This window comes from Cyanistes caeruleus, chromosome 17, assembly GCF_971803275.1.
Source record: "Cyanistes caeruleus chromosome 17, bCyaCae1.hap1.1, whole genome shotgun sequence".
NCBI lineage: Eukaryota > Metazoa > Chordata > Aves > Passeriformes > Paridae > Cyanistes > Cyanistes caeruleus.
In genome coordinates this window covers 2,935,122-2,955,372 of record NC_141717.1, presented here as the reverse complement: position 1 = coordinate 2,955,372, position 20,251 = coordinate 2,935,122, and the positions used below count along the sequence as shown (strand labels likewise).

At 41.4% G+C, this 20,251-nt stretch overlaps 1 protein-coding gene across 21 annotated transcripts in view; it reads right to left on the bottom strand.

The window, feature by feature from the left end:
• The window catches only part of CREBBP (CREB binding lysine acetyltransferase), a 93,944-nt gene that overhangs the window by 33,053 nt on the left and 40,640 nt on the right, over positions 1-20,251 (bottom strand). For all 21 annotated transcript variants that reach the window (XM_086854279.1, XM_086854278.1, XM_086854290.1 and 18 more), the window contains 6 exons: positions 12,230-12,479; positions 11,071-11,184; positions 4,101-4,343; positions 3,389-3,488; positions 2,775-2,921; positions 2,210-2,327 (listed from right to left, as the gene is read on the bottom strand). In XM_086854279.1, coding sequence (XP_086710405.1) covers positions 2,210-2,327; positions 2,775-2,921; positions 3,389-3,488; positions 4,101-4,343; positions 11,071-11,184; positions 12,230-12,479 — 972 coding nt within the window. The remainder of the gene's footprint in view (positions 1-2,209; positions 2,328-2,774; positions 2,922-3,388; positions 3,489-4,100; positions 4,344-11,070; positions 11,185-12,229; positions 12,480-20,251) is intronic.

Below are 20,251 nucleotides of genomic sequence, written 5' to 3'. Positions count from 1 at the left end.
AATGTTATTTTCATAATAAACATTTCCACTAATCCACAGACAAAAGAAAAAGATATTCCCAGCACACTGTTACACTGAATAAACTTTCAGGAGACAGATGTTAAGGACAGATCAATTTTTACATAAAGAAAGGAATTGCTCTTTTCCGAAAGAGTCTACCAACAATCACGGCAAGGGATAAACAAAACCAGACAAAACCTCAAAGGAATGGAGAAAATTCAGTGAAAAATAGTCCACAGGCAGAGACAAGTAAACACTACATCTGTACAAGATGAAAAATCCATTTCATTCAACCCACACTGACAACAGATCCAATAAGACAGTCACGGTGCACACCACGTAGACAATTTTGCTTGTCAGGAATTGCTGGACACACATCTTCCAAGTGCATGAGATTATGCACCTGTTAAAGGCAGAAACCCCCCCCCCAAAACTCTCAAGGCTACATTTCTTTTGTGGGGTCATCATGCTCTTAGAACCCAGGGTTACATAGAGCACAGGCTGAGTGATGGCTGCCCACAATCCTTTTGTTTTTATTCAATATTTATCAAAACCAGAATTTATTATTACAGCAGGATTGAATTAATTTCCAAAAAACTTAATATGAGACATGTATTCCTCAGCAGCCTTGTTAAGAAAGTTCAGTCATGCAATATAAAGCATTGTTTTTCAGGTCACTTCTCAGAGTTTCTCAAAAATCAGTGCAAACACTTTCTGCTGTTCAGTTTAAAAGCTTTACAACCCCTCCCCTTCTCAAGCCATTTCAGTTTTAAGTTCTTATTTGTAAATTTAATATTGTGTTGCTTTCCCACTGCAAAGATTCCTGCAAAGGCTGTGTTGAAAGGGAGCACACACTGCTAGAACAGCATTAAACTCCTTACAACGATGCCTCTTACTAATATGTTTTTCAGTGTCAAAGTAGAATGGAAGCTCCTCAAAAAGAAGGATGTAATTCCTCACGGCATCGTTAACACATTCTGAATTATTCCCTTCTTCCAAGTTTGCTGTTTGGAGCCAAATACATCAGATGAATTCCAATAACAGAAACTTCTGGCCATGAGGCTCTGACAGCTGTTTTGAGGGGTGAGGAGAAGATACTTCTTGGGTGTTTGTCTGTCAGAAAGCATTTAATTTTACAATCAGGAGTTTGCTATGCTCATCCTTACTGAGAAGGTATTTAGACAACCAGCTGTGACCATGAAATCCTCCTTCTATCTAAAATTGGTCCCTAAAGCTGCCAGGGTAGCCACGGCTGAGCACACCCAAATCTTCCTTGTAAACAACCTCTTAGTAGCTACAAGGAGGATACAAAGTGGTTACTGACCAACACTGACACAGCAGCACTCTAAGTATGGCCACTGCCTATTTACCTCTAGGAAATAAAAGCTGTGCTTCCACCTCCAGCTCTTCTGGCAGGTGGGCTGAGAGGGGCAGAAGTGTATGTGATCATCTATCTGATTATCACCTGAAATGCCACTAACTACTCTCTTTAGATGCTCCTCCCTTGCTTAAGGAAGGATCTCAAGTTTCTGATCATGATCTTGCTGGTTGTTACTGCTGGTACTAATACTGTTGTCTTTTCCCAATGAAAACTTTCTTGGAGTGGTTCCTTTGGGGTAGAATTACTACCATGTCATATCCATAGCTTGTCAATCAGCAGGGGTTTGCTCCCTTCAAGTAAGAGAGGTTTGAACTGACATCTCTGTGCAGACAGAGCAAAAATCATCAACTACAACATGAATTCTGTTTCTTTTTCCCATCCACAAAGTAGGCAAACTGACTTCTTATGTCTTAGCCCAACTACTCCTGGTGCTGCAGAGCAGAGGAGAATTAATTCTATCCCTACAGGTGGAAGGTAAACAGTGGAACAGCACTTGGTCCTAAAAAAAACCTCCACTGGTAAAGAGGAAAATTTTAAAACTACTGCAATTCCATAAGGGAAGCATCAAGAACTGCAAGCTGTGCTCCAAGCTTCTTGCATGTCCATCACAGTTTCAGGAGGATGCAAGTTGGGATGGATGTGATGGTGTCTAGAGCTGAGGAGTGAATTAGCTCGGAGTGACATGAATCACATGGCTTGGAACTACACGAACACTGAAAACACAACTTTCCTCATGAAGAGGGCAGTGAAATGATTCCCTGTGCTTTTCTTTACAATTCTAAGATTTGTGATGCTATTTCTTCCACATGTTGGACTGAAGCAACATACCCTACTATTAGCAGATTCATACATATCTCCTTCCACTTTCCTGGCATAAGCCACCAAGTTCTCCATGCGGCGATCCTTCAGTGCTGCTGGATCAGGAGTGGGGAAGATGGCTTGGACACTGCAAGGACAGAGGAACAATAATAGAAAAAGATCTTCAGAATAAAAACCCAAATCAATACAGCTTTATGATAATCACCCTGAATGTTCCCTTACATACCAGATATGTAAAAGCATACCAAAATGGTTAAAAAATTAATATTTTACTATTTCTCACAAGATTAGAACAAATCAAATGATGAAAATAAAGTGAGGCTTAAGAGTCTGGAGTCTAAATAACTGTTCACCACAGCAGAGCAAATTTACTAGCAATAGAAACTAATTCCATGCCCACTCCTTAATGAGCATGAAGAACGAACTGAAGAGGATTAAAGGTAACAACTCATCCTGAGTGGCATAGCACCTGAGAACCACCACTGAAAACTTTCTTTTCAGCTTAATAGCAGAACTACTGTATTGAAATTCTTTAAAAACATTGAGGAAAAAGTCAGCCTTGTTGAATACTTACAGTTTATGCACTAAATGATTGCGCAGGTCCTGAGTGACATGTTCATGCCATGCTTTCCTTACCCCGGTACTCGAAGGAGGTGCAGCCGTTGGCATTGAGCTGAGGTTTCCAACATTGCCAGAGTTTGTGCCATCATTCATTAGTGGGCTAAAATCAAAAGAAAAGGGATTTTTAGAGTACCAAAATACAGAGTTTTGTCATAGGATTGATGCCTGAAGTAATTTTTGAGTTGTTGCTTTAATCTCTTTTAGCTATTGCATCAAACATTCTTTAAAGTGAAATTTTGGCATCAACAAACTGCAACCCCTGAAGCAGCAAAGCTCAGGAGTTTACAAGGCACATTCACAGAGTGAATAGTAAAGAATCACAACTATCAACTTAAAAATACAAAATATTCTTCCTTTGGGACTTCATTTAAAAGCAATAAATATTGTGGGGCTCTCAGGAGGCACAAAGTTCAGCTCTGGAACTGGAACAGGAAAGAGAGCAGAGCTGTACATGTGACTGACCATCTCCACACCAATATAATCAGTTTTTAAAGCATGCTCTTTATTTATGTTCATAAGCATGCAAATAAATGTTTAATTGAGCAAGAATGAAAATGTGTGCATTACTTATTTGTCCCAAGGGATGTTGGAAGAGCAGTTTCAGAAATTAGACCCGGTTGCTGTTCTGTTGTTATTCCTCCTGCAGGAAGGTTCATCTGGTTGGCTCCTTTGGGGCAAAATTAAACATCATTGGTGCACAGTTCACAATTTTGACAATAATATGATGAAACTGCACTTTACTGACCCACCTGGCTAACAGAAGAAGCAATTGATCAAGTTAAGTATTTTTATAACAATACCTACTGTGCTGCACATATGTGGCTATTTATGGAACAAATTACCTTCAGTCTGAACTACAAAAATGAGTCTATTAAAATTTTAAATTCATAAACTCTTAAGAATAGATCAATAAGCCATAAAGAAGGTAATACTAGCAATTAAGATGCAAAAAAAAAAAGTATATGAGACAGAATTGGGTGTTAGAACAGGGGACAACTGTTAAACCAAAATCCTTCAGAAATTCTGTCTCATCACCTCACAGAATGAGCTATGTGCTATATTTTAAAAGAAACTCAAAGTCCTGCTATTTGGCCAAAGCACTACATTCAAAACTTTCTAATATTCAAATGTAAATGAATGGCAGTGTATATAAATAATGTATTTTTAACTTAATAAACAACATGACCAGACAGTCACTACCCTGACCAAACAAAATACCAGACTATCCTAAAAGTTCAACATAATTTATTTTAACTTTTTTTTTCTTTTCTCCACCTACCCAGTGCATTAATGGTCCTCATTTGCTGGTGAGCCTGAGGCTGTGCTGGCTGCTGGCCTTGGACCTGGGGCTGCAGCTGTGTTTGGGGCTGGTTGCCATATGGCAGCCCCAGGGCAGCGTAGGCTCGTTGCATGGAGCTGGGGTCAATTGGATTGGGATTACTTAGTGATGGAGTATTCTGCTGGCCTGTACCAACAGAACCAATGGAATTCTGGATCCCACCAGCTGGAGACCCTAAAAGGGCTATAGAAAAGAGAAAGAATAAGAGAAAATTAAAATTCGATGGGAATAAGGAGTAAAACCAGCCATGCCAAAAGTCACCACAACGTGCACATATTCTATGACACAGATATTTTTCTGCCAGAGGACAGAGCAACACTCAAGATGCCAAGTGGGAAAACTCAGCCTTTGATTCTACAGGACAGAACCCACCCTGGCTATTAATCCATGCAGTCTAAAGAGAAGTGCTGTAAATTTCAGGCATATAAGCCCATAATTACTTGTAATAGATATACAGTACAGGCTCCTATATAAGGCTAAATGGGATTTTCATGCTTGGGGACAGTAAACTAAGGGGGAAAAAAATTTAATTCCTCTACTTCCCTCTTTCCCATCAATCCCATTTTAGGTCAAAATATTTGGCTCCAGAACAGAGGTCCTGAGTTCAGCAGAAACACTGTGTCCTTGGACACAAAGGTAATACTGAAGATCTGTTGGTAGAAATTTTCATTGCCAGCAGTCACCAGATGAAATCCTCTGAAGAGGCCAAATTACCTTAAACCCCAAATTATTTAGAGATATGACAAACTCTGATGAGTCTCACATTGCACTGTACAAAATCTAAAATAAGTTGAAGTCAGAGAGGGGTTGAACTCTGGTAAATAATTTAGATGTTTAGGTATTCATTAACCTACATGGCTACCACAACCAACCAACCTCTCCCACCATACAGATGTATGGAAGTGTAATTTTCATTGTAGGCAGGAAATGGAAACAACAGGGAAAAGTAGCATTTAATTAATCCAGAAGAGAGCAAAATTTTGCTTTCTGGTTCTCATTTTATCTACCATTCTAAGTAATACCATGTTCCCTTGTGAATGACCCATGGAGTGCAACCTTCAGCACAGAGATGCTGCATTTTGATAATCAGGGCTCTGGTAGAAGTAACACTTCCTTCACATTTTCCCCCTCAAGTAATTAAATATGTAATGTGCATTACAAATGTGTGAACTAAACTTAGCAACTGTAATGGCTCTTAATATAGGCAACAATAACTGTTTTATTGAAAAATTAGTAGGGGCACGTGCTTAGATAAAAAAGTCATGAAAACAAGTCTTCTGAGACATTAACAGCATTATCCAGGCTTTCTTAAATCCTTACCCACTATGGAAACTGAATCACTTGAAGAGATACACAGGCTTCCAGCTTCCACCCAAGAGAAAACACACACACTGCAGAGTCCAGACTTTTCCCTCTCCAGATGAGAAATCAATTTGATCTCATTTGCCAAAGAATTACAAATAAATATACTCAGCTATCTTCCTCTCCTGAAGAAGCAACTCTATAAAAAACATCCTTTTTTCCCCCACAGGACAATCCACAGTATTTTAAATGCTGGGATTACCATGGAAATTAAGGCTTATGTATACTTACACTCTGTGGACACACTCACAATAACTTTTGAACTCACTGATCACTTCCAAGAGAGTTTAAAAACAAAGAAGCTGATTAAGATCCTATCAGCTTAATTAAAAAAAAAGACATATTAAAGAGCAGCTATATGAATTCCTCATTGGACTTGCATGTAGTACTCTGGAATCACAATCTAGGAGAAAATGCCTTTACACTACTGCGAGCCAAGGAACAGGAAGGTTAAATAGCACAAAAGTTGTGGCACCCTGGAATTCAAAAGCCCTCAGAGGCTGCTGTGACAGCACAGATTGATTCAGGAGCTAATGAGAATTCCAGCTTGTTAGAGGATGATATTCCACCAGAAAAATTAGGACAAAACCTCCCCAGTCTGCTTTCAGCGTTGGAGATGGCAGAACACACACAGGTGATGCAGGGAACCAGGGAAACCAAAAAACCAGGGAAACCTCAGTGGCCACCTCACTGAGGAGAGCCCAGCCTTCCACCAGACCTCACCTTCTCCTGGGGAAAAACCACTGATTGTTTAAGACTGCAGGCTTGGCCTGAAGCTCACTTGGACAAGTCCAGCACGTCCAGCCCATGGCTCTGGGCTGAGCTTTGGCAGCAGCATCAGACACTACAAAGCACAAGTTCAGCCCCTGTGTTAGAACAGTTTAAGACTATTTGCCCTCAGCTTTTCTACACTTCATAATCACTCAACAGGATCCTGTTCTGAGTATTGCTCAACATCAGGAATCTGTTTTTGAAGGAGGTTTTTTCGTCTGTTTGTTCACTGGTTTTGTATGAAGGCATGACATTATCTGTCAAATAAGAAGATGGAGGCAGAGAGTATTAAATTTCCACTCTGGAGAGACCTAAGTGAAAATGCTGTTCTTTCTGTGGCAGATAGATTTCCCTTTCTGTGTGCAGGGAAAAAAGTCAACTAAAATAAATACAGCCCTGGAACAAACACATTAGGCCACTGCAATGTGAAACAACATCTATTGAAATTTACTTTTATTAACTGATGCTTCAGACGTTAAGGAGCCCATGACAGAAGTTACAAGTGTGAAATGAGCTCTGTAATTCACATTCTAAATGCTGTAAAGACAACTGGCTCTGTGTGTCCCAGTGTCACTTGTGTTTATGTACCTGAGGAGGGAAGGTTCAAACAAGCACAAGTTCAGCAGCCCCAAAACTTTCTGAGTAGTTCCAGTGACATCCCAATCCCCAGAAGGCATCAAAACCATCCAAGAGCAGCTCACCTGCTGGATTCCTGTCCCAGGCACTGCTGTTTAATGACACTGCACTCATGTCTTCTAGAGGGGAACCCCTCCAGCTAATTAAAATTTATTTTAAACACAGATCCCTAATGTTATTTTAAGTATGAATGCCCAGCACTTCTCTAACCTGACCACTCCAGTGAACATGTTAAACCATTTTTGAGAATTTTAAATGCCTGAACTCTAAGGATTAGACCAATAAGCTAGAAAGAAGGTAATAATAACAATTAAGATGCAAAAAGAAAGTAGCATTTGAGACAGAATTGGCTGTTAGAACAGCTGGCAATTGTTAAACCAAAATCCTTCAGCAACTCTGTCTCATCACCTCAGACAACAAGCTATGAGCTGATTTAAATTTAGCCACGCTGGTTTAAATGTTTGATTTTGTTTCCAAATTCTTTAATTGAGACTTGTTCTATCCTGCACCCCCTCACTCTCCTCGTCTCAAAGGGGCTGGAGCAAAATTTGTGCTGGTGCCCTTGACTTACCTCAGCACAAGCCTGTCCTGCACTCAGAATTAGGCAGGTACACAAAGGTAAATGCACACAATTTTTAATTGAAGGCTGTTTCTTGAATCATATCATGGGGTAAAGATTTTACGAGGAACTTGAAGAAGGTAGTGTCAATTTTCAACTTCACCACCAATACCATTTTAATTTTTATTTAAGTTAAGCATTAAATTAGAATCCTTCAGAAGAGCATTGGATCAGTCAGTCAGTGGAACTCCTTAATCCATGGACTACCATCCATCATGTGGCTCCATGGGATAACTGATGGGTCACCATTACATGATTTCCAGCAATTGAAAAACAAGAGACATGTTGTGTTTGTAGATCTTACATTTCCTGACAGTGAGACCTGAACAAGTTGGATTTCATTTTGTTTGCACAGAAAAAAGACTCTACTGAAGAAGTTGCTTCCTCCTCCTCCTCCTGGACACATTTCCCTGTGCATGGATGCACTCACTCCTTCCTTCTCTGCAAAGGATTGGTTCCCAAATGCTTCACATCCAGGTTCTCTTCCATTTTCTGCCTCTACTCAATAACCTGCTATGTCAGCCAGCTAGATCATGGTCCCTACTTCCACTTCCCTCATCACATTCCTGCTCTTTCATCCCTGACTTCACATACACCAGGATTTCTGTCTCTGTCTTCTCTAAAATCACACTTCTATGTGAAGATTAGTTATCTCAAGTTTAATCTTTCTTAATCCAGCTTTCTCCTTGCTGAATTTTATTTAAAATTTTCCTACAAGGAATGTCACAGGGGAGCCAAGCTCCAAGTTCACAACTCCACTTTCCAGTCTCATTCATCTGAGTGGGGATCCCAGGGGTTTTCCAGTGTCCCCTGACCCTGGAATGATGCACAACATTACAAATGGGAGCAGATCCAGGAGCTGTGCACAACACACCTGCCCAGGCCAGGAACAGAAGAATTAAGGAGCTCATACATGTGCATGATAAAATGAATCTTCAAAGAATAACTGACACAGCTACAAAACTAGGAATTATATCAACAACTGTTTCTAGAGGTTTGTAACACATATCATGTTGGGCCCATCAGGGAGCAAGAAGTACTTCCTAACTAAAACAAGTCTTCAACCCCAAAATATTTCAACCAAATTTCAAGCCATTACTTCACAACACAGGATTCACCTGTTTATTCAAAAGAAAAGTTTAATGTTTTACCATGTGCAAAATAATATTTGTTTTTCAGTTTCCCCTGCTCCCTCAGAAGTACATGGGACACACAATAAGAACCATGTGGAACAGAAAGAATTTTAAATTTGTCCCAATATACTCTATTAACAAGTCAGGTCACTATCAACCATTATAGTAAAATATAGTTCAAGAGTGCTTTAAAATAAATAAAAAAGGCAATTCAGAGGAAACCTGGCACAATGTTCTTTACAAAAAAATCCCAACACTAAAAGACCTGTACAGAAACAGCTCCATGGCAATAACCTAAACCCCAGGACTTTCCAGGACTTGCAGATCCCCAAGGAGTAGGAACAGAAAGCTACAAAAGCATAGGAGTGAGTGTGCATGGAAGTGAGGCACCACACTGCAATGGCTCAGCAGTGCTCAACTGCAGAATGTTCTAAAAGGTGGGCACCCTTTGAAGCAGCTTCTTGAAAGCCCAGCATGGCCACACCAGGGCTGAAATAACAACAGGAAAACAGGGATGGGCACAGGAAGGAGGGTACTGGGCTCTCTGTAAGGAAGACAATAGAAGGAGGATCACTATACTTCTCATTCCTTTTTCCCTTTCTGAATGTTCTCTGTATTCTGCCAAAAGCAGACTCCCTCCTCCTCCCAATTTAGTAGAAGCTACTGTGATTTATTCTTAAGAAAGACAACATTTTATTCCAGTCTAAAACTATCCCAACTCTGGTTGGTCTCCATCTTATTTGGAACAACATTTTACAGAGCACCAATGTTACCAATACAAATCATTCCACAAACCTTCCTGAATGCTCAAAAAGGGGCACCATTTATAATACAGCTAAATGAGTACTTCTAGTGTTCCTCTTTCACCTCCCAATAAACCATGAGGTTTTATGTGACCCTGAGACATAATCCAGGACAAAGAACCCTGCACCACTGGATTCTTGATTATCTGAATAGGAGAAGGAGATTTCATATTCATCTCCTTCCATATGCAACAAGAGAGAAAAATTCTACACTTATTCATTATAATTCTGTTGCAGTCAGACAATATCCTATTTGATCCCATAGCAAAATTCCTTTTAAGGATTGTTTATGTTCCAGTTTTTGTTCTCTTATAATCAGCTGTATGAGCAACAAAACAAATAGTGCACAAACTACTTTTCTCCAGCAGCTTGTATTGAAAAATGCAATTCTGTTCTGGTAGATGTTGTTAGCACTTTGATAACAACTGTGTAATAAGGATGTTAAGCACAAATGGACCATGTCATATTAAAAAGCAAAGCTTTCAACACATTTTTTGAGGGCCAAACAACTAATCACTTGCAACAAATTACTACTTTCAAAGCACAAGACTTATCTTGTTTACCAAGGAGAAGTTTGGTAAAACTGAAACAAAATTCTGACCTCCATGTAGCTCTTTAAGTTGTAATTTTTTTAGTTTTGGAGAAGGAAAACCCCTCCTTAAACCATAAAGAGAACATGCTCAATGGATAATTTTGGTAGTTTTAGCAGCTACTCTCCCCTCTGCCTTAATCCCACCTAACCTAGGAGCAATTCTGCATCCTCCAAGGTTTACTGGTGTTCCCCACTGCAGTCTCAGCTTAGCTGGAAATTAGCAGAATGCTTCCAATCCAATTCCAGTGTTCAAGCTTTGCAAGTCCTGCAGCTATTTTCCACTTCTTAACCCTTATTTAAATATACTTAGGCATAACATTACTTAAGATTTCTAGAACTTTACATCGATGCTGTAAAATGTTCCACCCTGGCATCTTTTCAAAGGACTTGATGAGAAGCAAACCTACCAACATAAGTTCAGAATTTTCTTTTTCAGAGCAAGAGAGAAGAAGAAATAAACTACAAATGGACCAGTCCCAAGGATCAGTAACAGCTCAGCTATTATAAAAACCAGGCATGATTTGCAGAACTACAGCTAATCTATACCAGTGTTAAATACACTTAATGATTAAGACATCCAGACCTTTTTACATGAGAAAATTATTTTTTCAAACATTTTTGGTTATTTTAAGTCTCTAGCATGTTGATTTAAATAGTTTCTAGCAGCAAGAAACACAATCAAGCAGCTTATCTCCTCCCCAATCCACTGCCTATAAAACTACTTCATAACAGGAATCTATTGACTTGCCTCACAATGAAACACCAGTTAGAAGTTGCCACACCCTTTAAAAAAGATGTGTCTTGAGCTCAGACTTTCCCAATTATTGCATATTTAATTAATAGATTCAATGATCAGAAATGGAAATTCACTTGGTATATTTATCCTTGTAAAAGATCGTTAATGACTGCTGTTTGTTGGGACACTGTCAGGAGTTTATTCCTCCATTGCACATGTGATCAACTTTGGTTTAACAGCAGTAAGAGAAGTACTCACGTTGTTGGTTTCTTTTGTCACTGGCATTTTTCAGAGGAAGGCACACGGGACAGTCGTGCCGAGTACAATTCTTCCAGTGGGAGATGATTTGTCTTGAAGATGCACAATGAGCAACTGCAGCAAGGGAAAGCAAGAGTTAACAGCCACTCCTTGGTTAATTGGGTTTGAATGATTTCATTTTCAGAGTAACTCTACTCTTTCTCCTTCACAAGCAACACTAAAACCACAAACAAGTAAATTTTTTTGTGATCTACCAGCGAGTGAAGGAAACTAATCCTAAAATTTAAGATAAAGACATGGTAGACACTACACTCTCCTTATACAACAGAGATGAAAAGGATGATTGCAAGGCTACACTGCTACAATCCTGCTTCCAAAAGGCAAATATTGCAATACTGCACATGTAACTAAACACAACTGAAATGTCTTGTGATCCAAGTGCAGAAGAAGGAAACTAGTACTGAAATTTAAGACAAACACATGGTGGATATCACACTTAATATTGATGCCTTAAGTTTTTGCTTTCATATTTTCCAGATTCTATACTGCATTAGTATATAACTCTGAACTTCATATCACGTGTTAGCAAATTCTCCTCAGTGCAGTCAGACACAACAATCCTTTCCCAGCCCAAGAACCAAAGACACAGTTGCAGCTTCAGGCCCAAAAAGTGTCAACAGCAAATTGAGGAGAGCAGTCTGGGAGGATGGGACTGCAGAACCTGGAGCTGGAATTGGACAATCAACCCAATATGGAAATGAACCAAAACTTATATAAATAAATGTGAAAACTCATGACCAAGTTCCATCTTGAGCAGAGTCACAGCCCAACTCTTGTACTGCCCAAAGTATACCCTTTAAAAATCTTTTTAATAAATACCTACTTTACTCCTTTAATACTGTCTAGCCTCTATTCCAGACAGTCTTTCAAAGCATCAGTATAAGAGAGGAGATGAAGAAGATGCTTTCAAGCATACCTATACTGGTGCCATCCTATTTGAGGAGGGAAAATGCTGCATTCTGTTTTCTAAACTGGCAGCTGAGGAGAGCTGGGAGCAGTTTAACCACAGAGCCAGTGCTGCCACTCCCTCATGCCAGGCACAGGGGACCCTCTGGCTGAGAAGAGGAAGGCTGGGGACAGGGAGAGCAGAGAGGCTCACCTTGGCAGGCCTTGCCAGCCTGGCAGTGCGTCATGTGGTTGAGGACGTTCTTCATGGTGCGGCAGTGCGGGAGGGCGCAGGCGCGCACCTCGCCGTTGGCCTGCTCGCGCCGCTGACACTTGTGAGCGTGGAGCAGCAAAACCAGCTGCTGCTGGATCAGTTTGCGCTTCTCAGGGTCTGCTGTGGGCCCGGTGGCCATGGCCTGGGTCGGGACAATCCCCACTTGTTGGACTTGGGTTTGCATCTGGGACTGAGAGAAAAATGGAGAGGTCAGCGTTGTGCCTGCGAGCTTCTTGTACAAGATTTGAGTATCACAGAGCTGTTCTCTGGGCTATAAGGGTTATTGCACCACTCCCCAGAGCATTCCTAATGCTGAAACAACATCAATGTATTGAGAGGTTCCTCTGTAAAAACACTTAAACAAGAGTTTAAATAATGAGCCATTCAAAATACTCTTTATTAGAGAGACCATAATTCCAACAGCAATGTGCTCTTATCACACTCAGAGGTGGAATTCCTTGAGGTCCCTTCCAATCCACACCATTCTAGCTTGCTTAGTATTATATTTTCATACTACAGGTGAGATTTTCATATTATAGGTTTTATACAAATCAACCCCAGTCCCTTGTCCCTAAGAAAAAGAGAAGTCCAAAGGGAGAAGAGAGTCGAAATTCTCTGACTGCCTCCATGTGTTACAGCAAAAGGCAGAACTGATTTTTTAAGCCTAAGTTAGTCCTTTTTCTCTCCAAGTGATATTCCTTCCACAGAGAAAATTCCCAGGGTGAGCTGTATATAGTTTTCTCCTAATAAGGGCCACCTAAACCTGGGTTGCATCATTGCTGCTGAAGAGAACTGGAATTATCACAGGGTGACACTGGGTTTGATCAACTTTAAAATCCAATGTTTTACTTCCAGCATCCATTCTTTATGGACACACTTCTGTAGCAAGGCCTGAGCTCTGCCTGACAGCAGCAAACTCACAGAGATCTTCAGTCTAAGGCACAGCTCGTAACAGTGCAGAAGAGAAACAGCCCCTAACATGTCAATTATTCAACACAGATTAGGCAGCTTTTCTACCTTCTTGGACAAATGTAGAAACTTGACTTTCAAAACGAAACATATCCACAGCCTGCACTGACTCCCATAGCAGGAACAGATATGGGACTGCAAAAGTGCTGAAATCCCTGTGATTTGCAGCCTGAATTAATCTTGTGGACAAACAAGCAACTGTCCCAAGAATTGCTTTGATTATGCACAAAAACATGTTATTACATGAAAGCTCACCAAATTCCAAGCTACCTAAGGAAAACCAGCCATGAAAAACACTTTCAAATAGACTATAAGAACATTAGGATTATGCTGGGGAGATAACAGAGGAAATAGTTCAGTGCTGCCTGCAGAACTACTAACCACAACCTGAATACCACATTTAAAAAAAATCAGGTTTAAGTGTCAGCATACACCATTTGTAGCCCACTCTACTTCTGACCTTTGAGAAGGATTCCCCAGAAAATTCCATAGCCTACAAAATCCTAGTTTTCTCAGACCAACAAAACATTTCCTGCACGCTCCAGCAGCAAGCTTTGTCCCTGCACATCAGATTTTGGAGCTTGCTTTTCTTTTGAGGAATGAAGCACACAAGATCAAGTAGAATACACCATGTCTGGTATTTGATGGAGGAAGTGGGGACTCTGCCACTTGATAATGATTATAGTAACTCTTAGACAAGACTCTTATACAAAGAGGAATTGCTGAATCCATTTGTCTTGGGCTTTCAAGAGAAAGAACAATAAAAGGAATAAGGGGGTGAATGAAGGAAACCCATGAACATCTGCTCCCACTGCATGCAGCTGAAATTCAGTCTTCCATTTCTCCTGTGAACAAATCCATAGAGCAGAGAGGTTTTGCTGAAACAATTCTTGGGTCACAAATAGGAAACAATTAGTTCAGCTAATCTGCAGAAAAATACACAGATCATGCCAAAGAAAATCTTGTTGGAAGCGATGCTTTCATCCCAGTAAAAGAATTGTTTCCCAAGCCAAGTCCTCCTTTTGTTACTACCCTTCCAGTTAGCAGACACGACTGCAGCTGTATCAGCACAGATGCCCTGACCCAGAAGGACTTCTTGAAGACTGAGTAACAAAAGAGCAGAACTGCAGAGTATCAGTGGTTTGAAGAACAAAGCAGTCTTAGTCCAGATCACTGTGTCTGCAGGTAGGCACAAAACCCCCTCAGAATATAAAGCTTCTTGTTGTTTCACCCGACTGAAAATGTTCTTGCTGAGGCAGAAAGAAAGTTCAGGCACTTCTGGATCCAAAATTAAAAGAAATAATTCAATAGTCAGATAAACAAGGTAAAAAAGATATTTTTGTTTCTCTTGCCATTTGTTCCACCATCGACAGAGCAAATGGATCAGGGATTGGAAATCTGCTAAAACCTCTGATGGAGATGTGAATGTCAAGAATCAGTTTTCTAAAAACTGAGTTATATATTAATATATTTTTATATTACCCTATATATTCTATAGGGTAAGACAACTATTAATACCCTTTAAAATTATGGAAATTCATTCACAGAGGAAGATGGTTCTGCCCTGTCCCTATCATGAAGGCAAAAAGGTTCCTGCACATCTGGGCAGCAGAGATGCTCATTGTCGTGGACTTGGATGGACTCAAATTTCCCTGATGGTTTTACTGAGGGGACCAGCAATTCTCAATGTTTCTATGTACTTATATTCAAAAACACTCAACATTGTCATAATGGAACACTATGTATCTTTTCTTACAAAAGTAGGCAGCAATCTCAACAGCAGTGGCAACCTTACAGCAGGTAAACAATGCAATACTCTGCCTCAGCTCCACTCTACAGAGCATTATGGTTTTAAAATATTATTCTGTAATTTCTGCTTATTTCCATGTTTTTTCCTTGTCCCTGATAGAAGAATGTGACTTTCACTATGAGGACAAATCCTGTGTTTAAAAAATGCCTTTTAGTTCTGTAAGAGAGGTTTGTAGATCTTAGTGAGGTTATTAAGAATCCCACACATGGGTACATTAAGGTCAAACAACCTCAAACTTCTTCACTTCCCTTCCAACCACAGGCTTAAAGTGTGATCCTGAGGGTCCCTTCCAGAGAAGGAATAGCAGGAACAAAGTGGATCTACAAATGAACTGTAAATCTCAAAGAACTTCTAATTAGCAACATTTCTATCTGAATAAAATGTTCATAGTGTGACCAACTCCAATAATGAGTATCCCAACACATTTCCAGTAAGATTCAAAGAAGTCCTTCCTTCCACAGGATTTGCAGGAATGCTCTATTAAGTGCTGAACCCTCTCTGAACAGCCCAGGAAGCATCATTCTGTCCCCAAACTGAAGGAGAGCTCAAGCAGCAGCTATTGGGGGGCATCAAGGCCAAAGGCTGTCACTTGATGACCAGAGTTTCACTGGGAACGTGACAGAGAACCACTTCACACTTCTTGCAATTCACATGGATGGTGGCTTCCCTGGTTCCACCAGTTACTCTCAACAGGCATGGAATGAGCAGCCTGGTCCTATCCAAACAGGAAGGATCCCTGTGACCCCAGGAACACCAGAGTCTGCTTTGGCCCCAGAGGCTGGAGGCTCACACGTGCACGAACAGGCTGGGATGAGCACTACAAACACAAGCACTTGTATCCCAAAACCCTGCAGTGCTACATCCTCACCCAAGGAAGAATCAGAATCTGAGTCTGAATGGTGGGCAGAAGTCTCCACAGGAGAGGAAAGAGGTTTCCTGAACTGGACACAGCCTCAGAAGGCTGCCCCACTGTCTGGAGGGAGATAAGTGATGTCAGCCTAGAGCACCAACCTGAGCAGTGGCAGTGCCCTAAGAAATGAGGAGAGGTAAGAAGATAATTCAGCTCCTGAACACAAAGCAAACATAATCACAGAATCATTTAGCTTGGAAGAACCCTCTGAGATCATCAAGTCCAACCTGTGAGCCATCCCCACCTTGGCAGTAGCCCAGAGCACTGAGTATCACATCCAGGGATGGGGACTCCACCACCTTCCTGGGCAGCTGATTCCAATGTCTGACAACCCTTTCTGGGAAGAAATCCTTCCTCATGTCGAACCTGAACCTCCCCTGGAGCACCTTGAGGCTGAGTTCTTACCATGAAGAATGTGTTTAGAGCTCAAGGTTTATTTCAAAGCTTTGGCACTGGCACAGATGAAGGCTGAGTTTTCATATCGAGGGTAAACAGGAATATTTTCAACTTCCCACTTCCACCCATGAGGGTGGTGAATGAACCTGCAAGCCTATGACAACCTCAAAGGTGAGGTGGCTCCTATGGTCAGGCCACAGAAAGAACCTGAATAGCTGGTCAGTGCACTTAGGTTTTAATTGCTAAAGGAATTTTGTTTTAAAATTAGCAAAGGTCTCAATTCTGTGCCATGGAGTCTGCTAGGCATCAAGGCTGGATCAGCATCTTTCTTAAGGATACACTTGTGGAGTTTATCTCCTCATCTTTCTGATTTGCAGGGCCAGCAAATGCCAAGAAATGTGCACTGAAGAAGCGTCTCAAAGTAGAAAAAAAGACAAAGTACAGGAAAGTGTAGACAGATTCTAGTTCTCACATACAGGATTTCACCTGAGTGAAATATTGAAGGGTTATATACCCTACCTGAAGCTCAGTATTTTAGTGGGGGACAAAACAGATTGAGGAACATTTAAAATCACAGATAGCAAATCCTGAATAGAAGAAAAGGCTAAAGCACAAATGAGGAGTTTGTAAGGGAAGGAAAGCCATGCTGTCGGAGTGCTGGCCATGGAGCACCTCAGCTGCTGGAATAGAGTAGGACACAGCAATGGATACTCCCCACCACTTATATTTGCATATGGGGGAAGGGAGAGTGGAGCACGGGCCAGAGCATCAGGAAAAGATTAATTCCTCTTTGTCAGCTTTTGCCAGCCTGGCACTGTATTTACAGATGATGCAAAAGCTAAAATATTCCACCATTCAAAGCAATGCACATCCCCAGGATGAACTCCTGCACTAAGGCAAGCCAGAGATGCTCTGCTACCAACAAAACAATATCCTTTCCCTGGCACTGAGCACTATCTGTTGGATTTGTTTCCAGGTTATTAAGATGTTCTCCTTTAGACCTAAGTAAAGCCTTTTCCCAGCTGTTCACTACTGTAAATCAGGTGGGATTTTTTTGAGGAAGGGAAGGAGTGAGCTTGCCTGTGAACGAGAAACTAAATTTCAGAGCGGAGGTCAGGGCAGGCACAGGGAAGGTGAGCACAGCTGACAGCAAGCCCAGCAGAGACTAGGAAAATGCTGAAGAGAGCAGCAAGCAGACACTCAGCATGCTGCCACTGCAACAGCCACAGACCTTTCCACAGGGATAGAGGAGAGTGGCTGTGCTGCAAGTGAGGAAAAATCACAGGAAGGGTCAGAACACAGGTCTTCCTCCCTGGAAGGGCATAAGAGTTAAGTGATTCTTCATAAAGCTTTTTCTTTCTGGTCTCTAGAATAAAATACCAGTTGTCTATTTTAAGTAGCTACAGTTCTACTTGCTCTAATTAAACCTGGCCTCCCAGTTTAAAAGCTTTCTTCCTCTTCCTCAAAGGTCTGCAGCAAGGCAAACCTGAGACATCCTCACCCCCCAGTCACTTCTGTCTTGTGATCAAAATCTGCTATTACAGAAATCCATAGGACATGAAAAGAAACAAAGAAGAACACAACAGAGAGCTCCTGACGTAATTTAGCAAGAGATGAGGGTGAAAAAAGCACAGGAGAAGATGTGCTGCTCCAATTCTAAGTCAAGACTTGAAGAAAAACGATTTCCTTTGCTTCCAAAAAGCAGTATTCTCTCAACTCCATCTGCTGGTCATAGGGATAACTGTGAAACCATGCTGGTGTCTGGAAGCTCCTAACCCATGCAGAACTACCAGATTTACTGGTATGTCCATGAAGGAACCATCCACCACTACCCTTGGAACAGGCAGCACTGCAGGGAGCACAAAGCTTCAGTGAGCGTGATGGAAAAGCCTCACAGGGCTCTCCCCCCAGCAGCTCCTCCTGGAGCCTGTGCACTCCAAATCCAGAGGCTGCTGCCTCCCAACCTGGCTGCTGCCTCCCAACCTGGCTGCTGCCTCCCAACCTGGCTGCTGCCTCCCAACCTGGCTGCACAGCACGCTGAGAGTCTGAGAGCAGAGCGTGGCTCTTTTCCACAGCCCAGGGATTGTGCATGATCTCACCGCAGCACAGCATTGCCAGTCCTGCATCAGAACCATTGCAGCAGCACTGAATCTCAGTAATGTGTCACCAAAACTTCCACAATCAGAAGCAACATTTTTCTTTTGGAAGCAAGCCTTTCACTTTTTTTCAAGTTTTTCAAGTTTTCAAGCTGCCCATTCTGTAAAGGGAACTGATTCTGTAGTAGCCCCACAAAGCAAGAGCTAATATGCTGTTTGGATCACCATTAAAACAAAACAAACAAACAAAATCAATCCATCCTGCTGGCACTGAAAATTAATACCTTAATGCTGACCTCTTAATCATTTTAATACCATAAGGTTTGTTCTTCTTTTCTAATTAAAGAGATTAATCCAAATGTGCTTCTCAGGGTGTAGTGTAAGGTCATGCCTGGACCATGGGCTGCAGATGCTTCAGAGAGCACTTCACTGAGCAGGAGGGGGGACAGGAGAGTGCTGTTCTCAAGAGAGCGGTAGCCTGAATTTGGATCAAAAATCCAAATCCACAGCAGCAGCACATTTGTCCTGGCTGCCAGGGTTCTGCCTGATTACTGTTGGGGACAGGGATGTCACACAGTAATGATTAGAATAATGTGTGTTTAAGAAACTTAATCATATTTTACTTTTGTGGCACACATATAAGGTGTAAGGCTAAAGACTGAAAGGAGTATTTAAAAACATTTTGGTTTTCAGGACTTAGGGGTCCTCAGACAATGGCTGCACTTTTCTGCTTCCTCTTCTCTTGTTTAAAAATCCCACTTGTGGTAACCACAGTGTTCACTGCCATGCTGCAATCTGGTTTCCTGCCTCTGACAGGCCACACACCACCAGTTTTTTCATTCATGTGGGTTTGTCTCTCACATGGAATAGTACTTTGGGGGCCCCTTAAGATAAGGATAGTATAGAGGGCTGGTTTAGGAAGATATGTGGTTGCACTCATCCCACAAAGGACCCTGAATGGGGTTTTTTTGGTTTTTTTTTTAAATATGCAGTTATCTTTCACTTGCTGTAGTGGATGGAGTCTGAACTGATCCTCCCCAGGTTCATTTTTGATCGATGTTAACACAGTAGCCTTTTCCACATCACTGCTCATCCCTCAGGGAACAGGACAGGTCGTGTCTCCAGGCCAAGCACATTAAATAAACCATCACCTCCAGGGACCTAAAGCATCCCAGGACACAGAAACAGCAGTGGGATCACAGCAAGAACTCACGGCAGGATTGCTCAAACACTGCAGCTCTGCTCTGGGGACCTCTGCCACAAGTCACATTTTGACTGTCCAATATGAGTGACAGATGTCACTTAGATGAGTGTTTCTGTAACTCATGGAACTGCTGTGGATGTTATTTTACCCTTAGGTAATGCCTTAACATATGAAATAAGGTTTAGCAAGCCAGAGCCTACAACCCTCGAGTTCTGAGTCAGCAGATTCTGCCAGTCTTACTTTCCTTGTGCCTCTGTACTTAAAACTGGGGCAACACATCTTTATCTCAGAGAGGTGCTGTGAAAATGAACTAATCCAAAGTATACGCCTGCTCCAGTGCTGACTGCCTCAGGAAAGAGCATTTGGAAATGACCAAGTGAGATATATTACAACATAGAGCCAGCAATGCCCACAGCTCCACACTGAGCTGCAAAAATAGAACTAAATGTTGACTGTGTGCTCTTTCCAGGAGCTCTGTTCATATTGTTCACTGAATAAAGCAAAGTCCCTGTGGAAGGAATAACATATGGCCATGGATGTGCTATTACCAAATAATTACACTGCCTTACCCACTGCT